Source organism: Poecile atricapillus, chromosome 3 (genome assembly GCF_030490865.1).
Source record: "Poecile atricapillus isolate bPoeAtr1 chromosome 3, bPoeAtr1.hap1, whole genome shotgun sequence".
NCBI lineage: Eukaryota > Metazoa > Chordata > Aves > Passeriformes > Paridae > Poecile > Poecile atricapillus.
Window position 1 is genome coordinate 86,944,826 of NC_081251.1, and position 12,308 is coordinate 86,957,133.

The window sequence follows — 12,308 nt, forward strand, 5'->3', positions numbered from 1 at the left end:
ACAAAAAGGATATAATTAATTCAAACCACACTCCATTGCAACTAGTATTTATTAAAAATACAGTGGACAAAAAAAGCAAGCCTTCAAAAAGTAGTCAGTTCATCAACATAATCACCATGACCCATCCAGCACCACAGAGCACTTTCAACCCACATCTCTCGCAAAATGTTAACTCATGTTTGGTTCATTACCTATAAATGTGCATAGTTTAAAGACTTGATAGTATAACATGAGTATAAAATGGCACCAAAGTCAGTTTGCCCTGCACTTCCAGCCACTCTCAAACCAAGGAAGTAATGAAATGTGCGTAAGTAGCAAGATGTGCATGGTGGTCATGTGTGTGCTCAGTAGTAGCTCGTATGGCAGCCCTGGGTCATTTGTGTGAGCTTTACAGCATGACAGCAAACTTCTCAAAAGCCAAAGAATCATATGCCCAAAGCATTGTTTTATTACTACTGAGTACATAGAGTTTCTTTTTCATTTTCAGAATTAGCTAGAGTCTAGGGGCAGGCCAGGAGAGCAGAGTGTGTTGGGAGGTAAGTGCTTGTGTCAGTCAATAGACTTAGCAGGTTATACATGTGCTTCCTTTTCTTGGCACTTTGTTTCCATGCTGAGCTAAGGAAGCTTTCGTGCTATGGAAAGAGCAGTTCCACAGATCAACGCAATCTGTATTTGCAGGATTGGGTGGGATTGCTGGTGTCAGTTTGGCAGTGCCAGCTATGCTCCTGGGAATGTGACAGGGAGTGAAGACTATAACAATGAATGTAGATTGTCCTGGTTCTGGCCAGGACATGAGTGATTTTTGCAGGAGCCAAGAGGGGCATGGCTAACAGCATGGCAGGTTACTATGGGGACCAGGGAAGAGGTCTCTTCCAGTAAGGGAATGGTCACATGGTGCCTGTTCCCTCTATTATTAAAGGTGCTACTGCTTATTTTCTTATTCCGTTGCTGTTTCCAGTAAATTGTTCGTATCTGAACCCATGATTTCTACCTACTGTGCCTCCAATTCTCCTCACCAGCCCACTACAGGGAGGGAGGAGCAAGCGAGAGTAAACCACTAAATTGAGGAATACCATTCCTAAACCACATCACTGATGTACAAATGCTTATGGATTTTAGGCACCAAGCTTTCCAAATTTCTTTCCCTTTCAGCTACAGCTGCTATGTCTGTCACTCTATGTATTTTATCTCACAGTGACAACAAATAAAGAATCAAATCAATTCACCTGCAATGGAAAGAGTCCTTTTGTTGTAGCTGGCATATGACACTTGTGAAAGATCTGTAGCAAAACCTATTGCCTCCTCATCTGAGACCTGTGCTTACTTTACGTAAGCAGGATGTGCGTAGCAGCATGGTGTGCTCACCATACTTTAACCTCTTAAGCTTAAGATGATTTTTGGAAGTATCTTTGACCTTACTTAGAAGTATCTTTGACCTTACTAGAGCTGTCTTCAACCCAGTGTATGGAGGGAGCACCCTGAATCATGTGCAGCTTCACATTAGCCATAAGCAACCAGTAACACCCTGTTTAGAGCACTTAAATTAACATTGGAAAAGTAGCCATTAATATTAACAAGAATGTTGAGTAATTTCTTATCTAGGACACCTAATTACCAAGGCTAATTAATGCTATATGACTGTGGCCATTGCTACATTTATAGGGACACTTAAGTGCCCCAAGGCCAAAAGACTTCATGAAAAGCAAATTAAAGTAACATTCAGGAAAATACTCTGGCAGAGGCAAAAGTATCTTAATTTTCCAAGTGGCTACTAGTACTAAAGTCTGTTTTATCTGTCAGGACTATGTAGGTTGCTGGTTACTAGGAGCTGCACCTTAGCATTAAAAATTTTGAGTTTTCTAGGGCTTGGTGTGACATCGTTTCCTAAGTCAAGGAGAGGTTAATACTTACTTCTGTGCATGGCAAAATTAATCCCTTAACCATGCAAACAGGGTATCTATGTATTTCACTGCTAAGGTCAAAATGCTGGAACATGGTTGTAACATTGTAAAACATATCTTTTAGATCAGAAAAATAATTCTTTCAAACGCAGAAATCCTCTTTCTGCATCATGTTTCACACAGCACAAGGCAGAAAACTGGGCAGCTGCCTTTTTTTTTTTTTTTCTTTTGAAACTGATACGTGGATATTTCCCACTTGCAGGTGTCTCCCTTATGAGGAAAGGCTGAGGGAGTTGGCCCTGTTCAGTATCCAAAAGAGAACACTGATGTCTCAATGTGTATCAGTGTCTAAGGGGGACATGCCAAGAATATGGATCCAGGCTCCTCCTGGTGCTGCTGAGCAACTGGACATGAGGCAATGGGCAGAAACTGATACACAGGAAGTTCCACCTGAGCTTCTTTATTCTGCAGGTGACTCAGCACTGAAACAGATTCCTGAGTGAAGTTATGGAGGCTCCCTCACAGGAGATATTCCAGTGTGGACACAACCCTGTGCTATGTGCTCTGGGTGCCTGAGCAGGGAGGTTGGATCAGGTGACCCACTGTTGTCCTTTCCAACCTTACCCATCTATTCTGGGATTCTTTGATTCTGTGAAGGGAAGCACTAGCACTGCAAAGGGATGAGAGCTGCCCCTTGACTCTTGACTGTTCCATGTTTATAATCTCTGGCATATGGTGATGTTCCCCAGCTGTGTAGTTCTCACTGTCACCCTCTAAATTCAATGAAGGAGGTCAGGGGAAAGATGGACAGACACCATTTTGAAGTCTTAATCCTTGACTTAAAAATGGTTGCCAACTTTCAGCAGTGGCTTCATTTCCAGAGCTCAGAGTTGCACAGTATGATGACAGCAGGTGTATTCACAGCACGAAGGAGAAAAAAAACCCATAAACCTCTGTGGTATAATCAGGAATATTTTCTCAGTCTCATCATGACAACACTGAAATGGAGGTACTGGCAGAGTAGAGAAGTCTGTCTAGAAAATATAGATGGGTTTCAACAAGGATAAGTGGCTCCACTGTTCATCCAGCAGCAAGCTGACGGAGTAAGGCAATGCTGGAGCCATGGGCTTGCTGTACTACACACACCTGCTGAGGTCTCCAAGCTGAGCAAAAGGACTTCTGTAAGAGGCTGGAACAGGAGCAGTGGTCACTTGGAGGGCTGGAGGTATCTGAGTATTATCTACACCCTTGAGAAGTCTCCCCTCTGCCCACCTGTCTTACTAAGCAATTTCAGCTCTTGGATGATGATGTCTTGAGTGACTGATTTGCACATGTCGTACACTGTCAGTGCAGCCAGGCTGGCAGCCGTGAGAGCCTCCATCTCCACACCTGTCCTCCCCCAGGTGTGACAGGAGCTGCAAATCACCACTGCATGCCTGGCCTCGTCCAGGCTCAGAGACACCTCAACATGGTACAGAGGGATGTTGTGACACAATGGGATCAACTGGCTGGTCAGCTTGGCTCCCTGAATTCCTGCAATTTGGGCGACTGCCAGCACATCACCTTTTTTCACCTGGTTTTGCCTCACCATCCTGAATGCCTTCTCACCCAGGAGGACCACAGCACCAGCAACAGCACTTCTTCTGGAATCTGGCTTCCCTCCAACATCAACCATTGTGGCCCGTCCTTCCTCATCAGTGTGAGTCAAGTTGTCAGAGGCATGAGGTAACTTAGTGCAAGATGCTGTATCCCTGGTATGGAATTCAGATCCTGAATATGCCTTTTTAGACTGACAGTCCACAGGAACTTGGCCAACAGAAGCATCAAGGCACTTTGTATCAAATGCGGAGCTTGGGTCCTTCTGGAAGACACAGTAGCCTTGGAGCTGGGTTTGTAGAATTCCCCTTGCTACGTGCCACTGTTTCTCTGGGTGAGATCCTGGCAGAAAAAGTGGCCCCGTGAGTTTATTTTTCATTGATGCTTTTCCCTTTTGTTTGGGTAAACTTCCTCTCAAAGTCAGCCAATGGCTAAATGTATGGCCCCACTGTTTTGAATTTGGGGGATTCTGTAGGGCATCTTGGCATAGTGGGAATAACATCAGTGTAGGCTCTGGGGAAAAAAACAAGAAGTAACATGAGAAGAACATCTTAGTAACTGGAAAGCTAAGCTGCCTGTAGCAGCTGAAAACCCTGTCAGAGCACTGCTCAGGACTTTCTGTGTTGCAAAAACCTCAATAAGTCTGCAAATACCCACTTTTTTCCTTAAGCTCCTTCTCTTTTCTCTCATCAGTTCCCTGTACTTCCTGGTTTGCTATTACGAACCTTAAGTCTCAGAACACTCATTTCAAGGTCCTTGACAAAAAGAAACAACTTACTTTCTAAAAGTATCAACACTTCTTGAGAAACAGCAGCTAAGAAAGCTTATAGAAGCATCAGTTCTGAAGAAAAGTGAATCACAGCATCTCAGAATCCATTTGGGACCATCCCAGCACCAGCCATCTTTCAAAAGCCTGGCAGGGTTAATAGGAAATTCTTACTCAGATTCTCAACTCTGCCTTTCCAAACATCTCCCTCCCAGCACAGGCAGCTGCACTTCCTCCTTTCATCTCCTTCTGCAGAGAAGGGTCATGCCAGCACTTGAGGACAGCAGGGACCAGAAGCACTGCAATGTCTACAAGCTCAAAGGGTGATGGGAACCTCTCATATTTGCCAGCTCTTAACATGTTAATGACAGCTGAAGTTTAAGCACTGGAAAAACCACAGTCCCCTCACTGACAGATTTTAAATCTACTCAGAAGCATGTTCCAAGTTGAGCTGGCAGAGCTCCCAGATGGCAGAGAGGTAGTAAGCCCTCCTGCCCCTTTTCACCATATAATCCTTCGGTTTTGCCATTTCCATTGGGCTAAATGCCAAGTGTGAAGACAGAAGAAGTCTCTTTCACATAAAAGTGAATAAGATGTTTTTTTAAAGTAAAGAAAGGAGAATAGAGGTAAGTGACTAAGCCCTGGTTTAACAGCACCACCACCTGACAAGCACGGTTCTCTTTTTCTGAAGCTCCTCCTCTCTCTGCTCTGAGAAACATGGAATTTTGTTGTGCTCAATAACCTCCTTTGGTAGCTCAAGAACTCCCTTTTCAGCCTATCCACAGATGCATCAAAGCAGCTTCCTGCACCTCTGCACATTGCTGAGCCACCTCTGCTGCCCAGGGATTGTCCACATGACAATACCAGACACAAAGCACTCTGCCCCTCCATCTTTTTTTAAAAACAAACCCAGAAAACTCTTCCTTGTTAGTTCCAGCCTCTACTAAAACAAGACTCATGCCCTTAGCACCATTTTCATCCAGAGTACCCTCCAAACATTGGTCTGGAAGTATCCATTCCTGAAGCTTAAATCAACCACAGATTTCATTATTATAATCACTGCAATAACCTAAATTCAGGCAAAGGCCTTTTTTCATCTACAGCTGATGGCCTATCCACTAAAATAAAGATTCCTGCGAATTTGAAGGCATGTGCTTACCTCAGAGGAATGGAATTAAAAAAATATAAATGTACTGAGTGCAACACTGCTCTGCTTTAGAAGAACACAGAAAATTGTTTTTCTTATTCCTCTTCTCTTGCTCTCTCTTTTCATAATGGGGCCTAACCTGAATATTCCTTTCAAAATCCAGGAACTCAAAGCACTCTGCTGAAGCTAAATCCCTGTGAAAGTGTCTTGTTTTCAGGAGAAGCCAGACTGCAAAGGCAGATAAATACTTCCTTCCACAGGATAAACACAGGTGGGTGGGAGCAGGGAAAAAAGTTTGCTCAAGTAGAGTGTGAAATAAGAAGACAGCAAAAGCCAGTAATGAGTGCAAAGCATCTTTGCTTCTCCGAACAACCTGCACTTCTTGAAGTTGTACCTAGTCATCTCAATTTGCACCCAAACTGCTCATATACCTACAAAAAAAAAAAAAAAAAAGGTTTTCTACTGCACTGCATATTGAAACCATCTGAAAAATTTCATCTCTTTATATCCTATATTACTGCACCTCAAGTTTAATTTTGTCAGCTTCCAACCAGCACAACCTCAGGGGGAAAAAATGAGGCAGGAGATACTTAAAATTAATGAGGAAATTCCCATAACTGAAGTGAACCCAGGAGAAGAATAACCTGCCAAAAGGAATATTTTGATTAAGGGAAATAAGATACAAACCATATAGCAAAGGACTAGACAACAGCAGTGCAGGGAAGATGCCAGGTTTGGCTTACTGGGTCTAGCAAAACCAGTTAGTGATTTCCATGGCATTCATAAAATTTCATTAAATTAATTCCATACGCACACTCCCACTGTGCTTGCACGCCAGCATTATTTGAAGTTTGTAACTAATTCAAAACACAATTAGGAAATCTAATGATTTCCCATGTGTCACAGTGGTATACTCTCCACTCATCTCCAGTCTCTTCAGTGATGCAGTGACTGCCAGCAGTCAGTCTCAAAGGGAAATCGAAGAGCTGAAGGAGGAGGACCTGGACAGGCTGCATCTTTCACTGCATATAAGACAGTGTTGAAGCACTTTTCAAAATGGAAGTTGGATTGAGCTGATCTGTAGACAGACAAACATTGCTATGAATGCTAACTTTGGAGTGTGGCAATTCTTTCAAACACAACTTGAAAAATTATGTAGGTCCCAGTGAGCTGTCAGGAGTTTAATATAGTATAGTTAATCTTTAAAAAAAAAAAAAAACAAAAAAAGCAACATTTTTTCTTCATGCAGCAAGTCAATACACACTTTAAACAAAGGGTCCTTCTTACCCTTTTTCTGGAACACAATGCAACAGTGGCCAAATACAAGCGAGCAAAAGCACAATCTTGCACCAGTCAACATGGAAAATGACGGCACTTTAAAGTAGGGCACCAAGTGAAAAACATTCCCAGTGAACACCTATGTTAAAGACCTCTGTGGATCCTATTTCCTAATAAAGGCAACAAAAGTACAAGCCCTAGGGGCTTGGTTTAAAAATAGAGTAGTTGTTATTATATCACCTGTTGCAAAGGCCTACAAATTAACGCATGTTCCCCTCCCCAAGGGAACCTGTTTTAAAACCTGTGTTTTAAGCTTCCCAGCAGACAACCTGCTCTAAAACATCAGTGGGAGGATGAGAATTTGGATTGGAGTTGATAAGTAACAATGAAACATCTAGCAATTAATCTCACAAAGCTAACTCTTGTAACCATTTCTTAAGGTCCTTGGAAAACAGCTATCTTACAGAAGAGGTAAACATAGGCATGGATGAGGTAAAATCACACTGAAGGAGATGTTAAAAATCAGTAAGAGAACCACAGCAGTGCTACATCACTAGTGAACAGAGCTTCAGGCAGAGGGGAAAGTTAGCAAACAGCTTCAATAGATACCAGAAGGAAAGGAAAGGCTCTTGGTTCATACATCTTTCATGGTTCTGTTCTGAGACTTTGCAGCAGTAAGAGGCAATTTCAAAAGAATGAAGCCCCACATCTTAGATTCTGAAGTAGTAGTGAGGTAGGAACACTTGCATTTCTGTCAGCTTGAGAGCTCTATATAAACAAAGTTGCATTTCTTAATCCATGCATTCTTCATGTTTATATGGCAATATAGTCAAAACTCACCTCAAACTGTCTTATAAGTAACTGTAACTGTCTACTTAAGTACAAAGGAAGCTGATAGGAAATAAGGTAGAAAAGTTGATTATCCCTTTGGAAAATGTAATGATAATGCATTATTATCATTAGATAATGTCATAATTAGATAAAACAAAAATAGGGCTGTCAATTGGAAAGCTGGGTAAGGCTTGGTAGGGACGCTAAGCTTTTTCCTCCTCTTCCATTTCAGTGCGTTAACTATAACCAGCTAATTAAGAAGCCCATTTCTTTGTCTAAACCTAAGGCAGAACCACAAGCTAGACTTATAACCCAAATCTATTCTGCTCCCCCAAAGACAGAAGCCAAACAAAATCATTGTATGTTTTTTACGTACTGATTTGTCACCCACCAATCAGGACCATTGGCCGGTTTTTCATCTGGGAAATGTTAAACATGCCTAGAAATAAAATAAGGAACACATAAAAATCCCAGCTTTTTAGGTTTTAAGCCATGCATCTGGTTCACATATCTAGTTTTCTGCTCTTCACAGTGCAACCTGCATACTAGGAAAAACAAAGTTCAGTGAAGACCAAGGGAACTGGAGGAGGGGGAATCCAGCATTATCCAGTATTATTTAACACTACAGCTGCCTGAGTCTCCAGGCATCCAGCTGTTATGGGTCTATCACACTGCAGAACCCTTTCACAGAAAGCCTGCCATAATGTGAATTACATTCCATCTACTAAAGAACTCAATCTATTTGAGATTATCTTGTCTCTTAACAATGGCATTTGACTGTTCTAGTTCTGTAGATAAGCTGTTAGTAAGTGTTCAATACCCAAGAAGCCCCACACACAGGGACAATAATGAGATTTACACAAACTGGAAGGAAACAGACAATGTCAGGTAAATGCTGCAAATGGGAAAATGACCTTAGTAGACTCTTCCCTATCGACCCCCCGCTTTCCCAAACCAAAATTCATAAAGGGTCTACAAATAAAGGAACCAATCCCTCCATGCCTTCCTTTAGGTTTATAAGGCACTATTTTACCTGGGTCAGATCAATGTCCTTTGCAAGTTATTCTATATTTAGATTTAAAAGCTACCTTTAAATTTGTTTTACACCTCAGGAGAAAAGGGAAAAATCTACTGTTATTAATCTATCAGAATCTGCAAGGAAACAAAAGGGCCAAGGCATATTTTTTATGTATAGGTGACTTATCTATGATTATAAAACCCGTTCATGTACAAGAGGTCAGCATTCCCAGCTGGAGACAGATTACAAAAATTCAGTTAGGTTCAGATATAAATGTTTATATCAATATGAATTCAGAAAAGACAAATACAGCCTGAGAATGCAACTGCATCATCATGGACCTTGCATGCAGAGCATTTAATGAGTACCCATGAAGTCTTGCATGGTGAAAAAGATTTGTCACTTCTAGAAAAATGTTAATGCAGTACTTGGATCAACAGCTCAATTTAGTCCTTCTTTTACAGCAAACTAATTAAAAAAAAAAAAAAAAAAGGAATCCAGTACAACTACTTAGATTTACATTTTGCTGGTATTATCAAGAGCAGTGATATTCACATCTATTTCAGAACAAAAGTCATTCTGAAAGTCTTTCAGACAGTTTGGATTCTAACTCTCATGGAAGGTTACAAGTACCAGGACACTGCTTTCCTTATAACTGCTGTTATTTCTCAAGTACAACAAACATACCAGCATGCTGTTTCTTTTTTCTGCCCACTGCTTTTCCAATGATTTGAATCAACTCCTCCTCTGAGGCACCCGACCGTAGGTGATCCCTCAAGGACACTTCCGAATTCCCAAAAAGGCACACCTGCAGCCAACCCAGGGAAGCAGAGGAGGAAAAATGAGAAAGAATTAAAATAAATTACTTTTACAAGTATTTCGTATTCACCTCACAGTGAAGAGCTTTGAAGAGGCCTACGCTATTGAAGGGAATATTTATAGAGATTGTTTTCTTTATCTCTCCTCATGTACATGCAGAGAGCCTGGGATGTTTATGCAGCCTAAGCTCATTGAGCCTTCAGGCTGCCTCAGTCATCTGAAGTTAGGCAGCAGCACAGCTGTTGTCAATATCAGGTGACAATGTCTAAGTGCCAATTTTTAATCAAAAACTTTAATTTTCTCCCAGAAACTCCCAGTTTCAATGTGGCAAGAAATGGTTATCCCTCCCTGTTCTACAGTCACTGAGCAAATGAACAGGCTGCTCTTGAAGGAGGAAAGCTACAAGTTGTTTGGGAAACAAGACAGGATCCTTGTGGAATTCAAAAGCCAAGCCCTCACAGCAGCTTGGACCCTTTTTAATGGGAAATCATGTTTGTCACATGTTTAAGATGATTTTAAATCAAAGATTAGAATAAATGTTTCTATTTACTGGCCTTTCAACCATGTTTTACCACTGAAGTTAACCATGACAGCAAAACAGAGAAACCAAAAAAGGGCGATGTAACATCTTCTTAACAGCCTGACAAGATGGAACAAGAATACATACAGGCTGAATAAACATGAGCTAGCTGGTAATAATTATGCATCTTTACATCGCAGCTACTTTTAGGGAATGAACTTCAACACTATTTTCACTGCATGGAATTGAAGAGAATGCTGCTTCATTACCAACCTTTAGGTTTCCATCTGCTGTTATCCTCAACCGATTGCAGGATCCACAGAAGTGTTCTGACATGGATGTGATAAAGCTGATTTGTCCCTGGAAACGTGGCACCTTGTAACTCTAAAGAAATGCAGAGGAGGAAAAACAAGAGTCAAATACAGACTCCTAGCTTTTACAGCACTCCCCTTGCCTATAGACCAGAAAATCTATTTTAACATAGATTCTCTTCAGACCTAAGATCAAACCAAAGAAAAAATAAAGACAAAATCGATTTATTCAGGTGTTCCAGTCTATTCTGCCCTGTTTCTAGAAATTCTCAAACTTGTTAAATGCTTGCTCTTGTAGTTATCAACTAAAAGGTGATGCCTGTAGGGAGCGTGAGCTAGCAATTTCCCATTTGGCACTGTACACTCTAAAGCAGTAGTTTTTTCACTGAACAGATCTTCCATCAGGATCACTAATGTGCAGACATAGACTGACAAAAGTTTCAAAAGCTGTAAATACAGGATACAGTGTAGGATCATATTTACAAGAAAATGGGCGTGTACTAAATGAACCAGCCTAACCTTCTGGAACTAAAGAATATGGTCATCTTTGTGGATAAAAAAGATGTTGCAAGAAGAAAGAAGAAGCAGAAAAATATCTGACAGAGAAGGGGGTGTCAAACTGAGTAAAACGACATTTACAGCATCTACCAATTAGATTAAGAAAACAGATGCATGCTTGCCTTGTGGACAAAGTAGAGCTACCAACCAAGAGATGTGTAGACAAAGCAGAGTAACCAATTAAACAATGTGTGACTGTGTAGACCACGATAAGAAATTTAGAAGAACAATAAACAGCTTTTGCTTGATTCACATTGAATCATGCAGAGACCTTTGTCTTCTCAACACAGGCCTGGCATTCTTTATATCTGACTGAAAATACATCTAGAAAACACATTGTATTTATAAAGGTACAGACTATTACTAGGACTTCATAAATATAAAGTCTCATGCAGGCAGCTTGACCAAAGCGCAAGAGTTACCACACTGAGTACTTATTGCTCTGGTTGCCAAATATCAATGCTGAACTTGGGGGAATTTGGGGCAGGGAAGGAATGGAAGCACGTTTCACACGTTCTCTGTTCAACCCCACCTTGGCTGTGCTGGAAGTCTCACAGGGCAATTTCTCCAATTCCGGCCACCGTTGTTTAATTGTATCAAGCATTTCTTTGTAGCTCACCATTTTCTTGAAGTTCCATTTATTGCCTAGAATTAACAAAACCACCCTAACCTTAGACTGTGGACTTTATTTTCTTAATTAGCAGACAACCACCTTCACATTCTCTTTAAGTGTCACTTTAGCCATAGGTGTCCCAGCCCCAACTAGTCCTTCTACAGCTTATGGAGGGAAGAAGATAAGCTACAAAAACTTCAGGCAATTTCTAATTCTCTAAAAGAGCTCACCAAAACCTCCAGAGACAAGTCTATGTGGTGAATATCCACTAACCAGCTCACTTCTGTCCAAGAAGAATCTCAAAGCAGCAATGCTTACCATCAAAGGGCATGTATTCTATGAACCGCACATCAAGGGGCAGATCCTTTGTGAAATCCACGAAGTCAAGCACTTCATCCTCATTGAAGCCTCGCATCACCACACAGTTCACCTGCAGGTAAAGCAGACACCTGAAACTAGTGAGCAGAGTGTGACCTGCACTCCCAGCTGCACAAGGAGATGATATGAATTCTCCTTGTTACTTTTTGATGTGATCTTCAAGTTTTTCTCCAGTTTTACTAAAAATTATTCACAGAGTGGGGTGGGAGGTGAGATGGAATATGATAAATTCCTTATCAGGTGATCTGTATGTATGGTAAAACACAACAGTTTCAGAGTAAATAAACATTGGCTTTACCTTAACAGGATGGTAGCCAAGTTCAGTGGCTTTGTGGATTCCTTCTATTACCTTGTGAAATCCTAAGATACAAAAAGAGTGAAAAATAATTTTTATTGTTTCAAAGCAGAATGCAAAAGGTGGTTATTTAGTACAAGACAAAGGGATGATAAAAAACAATCTGATTCAGTAGACAGGGCTGTAAGTAAGAAGAGCTGAAAATAAAGAGACTTTAATTATATCCCCCCTCACAACCCCCAAAGACTACCAAGTTACTGTGCTCAAGTCACTGAGA

General features: G+C 41.1%; 1 protein-coding gene across 14 annotated transcripts in view; it reads right to left on the bottom strand.

Moving 5' to 3' along the window:
* The window catches only part of MOCS1 (molybdenum cofactor synthesis 1), a 34,186-nt gene that overhangs the window by 3,108 nt on the left and 18,770 nt on the right, over window positions 1-12,308 (bottom strand). For 7 of the 14 annotated variants that reach the window (XM_058835348.1, XM_058835356.1, XM_058835349.1 and 4 more), the window contains 7 exons: window positions 12,035-12,096; window positions 11,677-11,788; window positions 11,278-11,390; window positions 10,150-10,260; window positions 9,225-9,345; window positions 7,911-7,958; window positions 32-4,010 (listed from right to left, as the gene is read on the bottom strand). In XM_058835348.1, the coding sequence (XP_058691331.1) occupies window positions 3,142-4,010; window positions 7,911-7,958; window positions 9,225-9,345; window positions 10,150-10,260; window positions 11,278-11,390; window positions 11,677-11,788; window positions 12,035-12,096 (1,436 nt within the window). In that variant the 3' untranslated portion in view covers window positions 32-3,141. Of the gene's footprint in view, window positions 1-31; window positions 4,011-7,318; window positions 7,457-7,895; window positions 7,959-9,224; window positions 9,346-10,149; window positions 10,261-11,277; window positions 11,391-11,676; window positions 11,789-12,034; window positions 12,097-12,308 lie in introns of those variants that run through there. The other 7 variants (XM_058835358.1, XM_058835361.1, XM_058835352.1 and 4 more) reach the window with 6 other exon arrangements.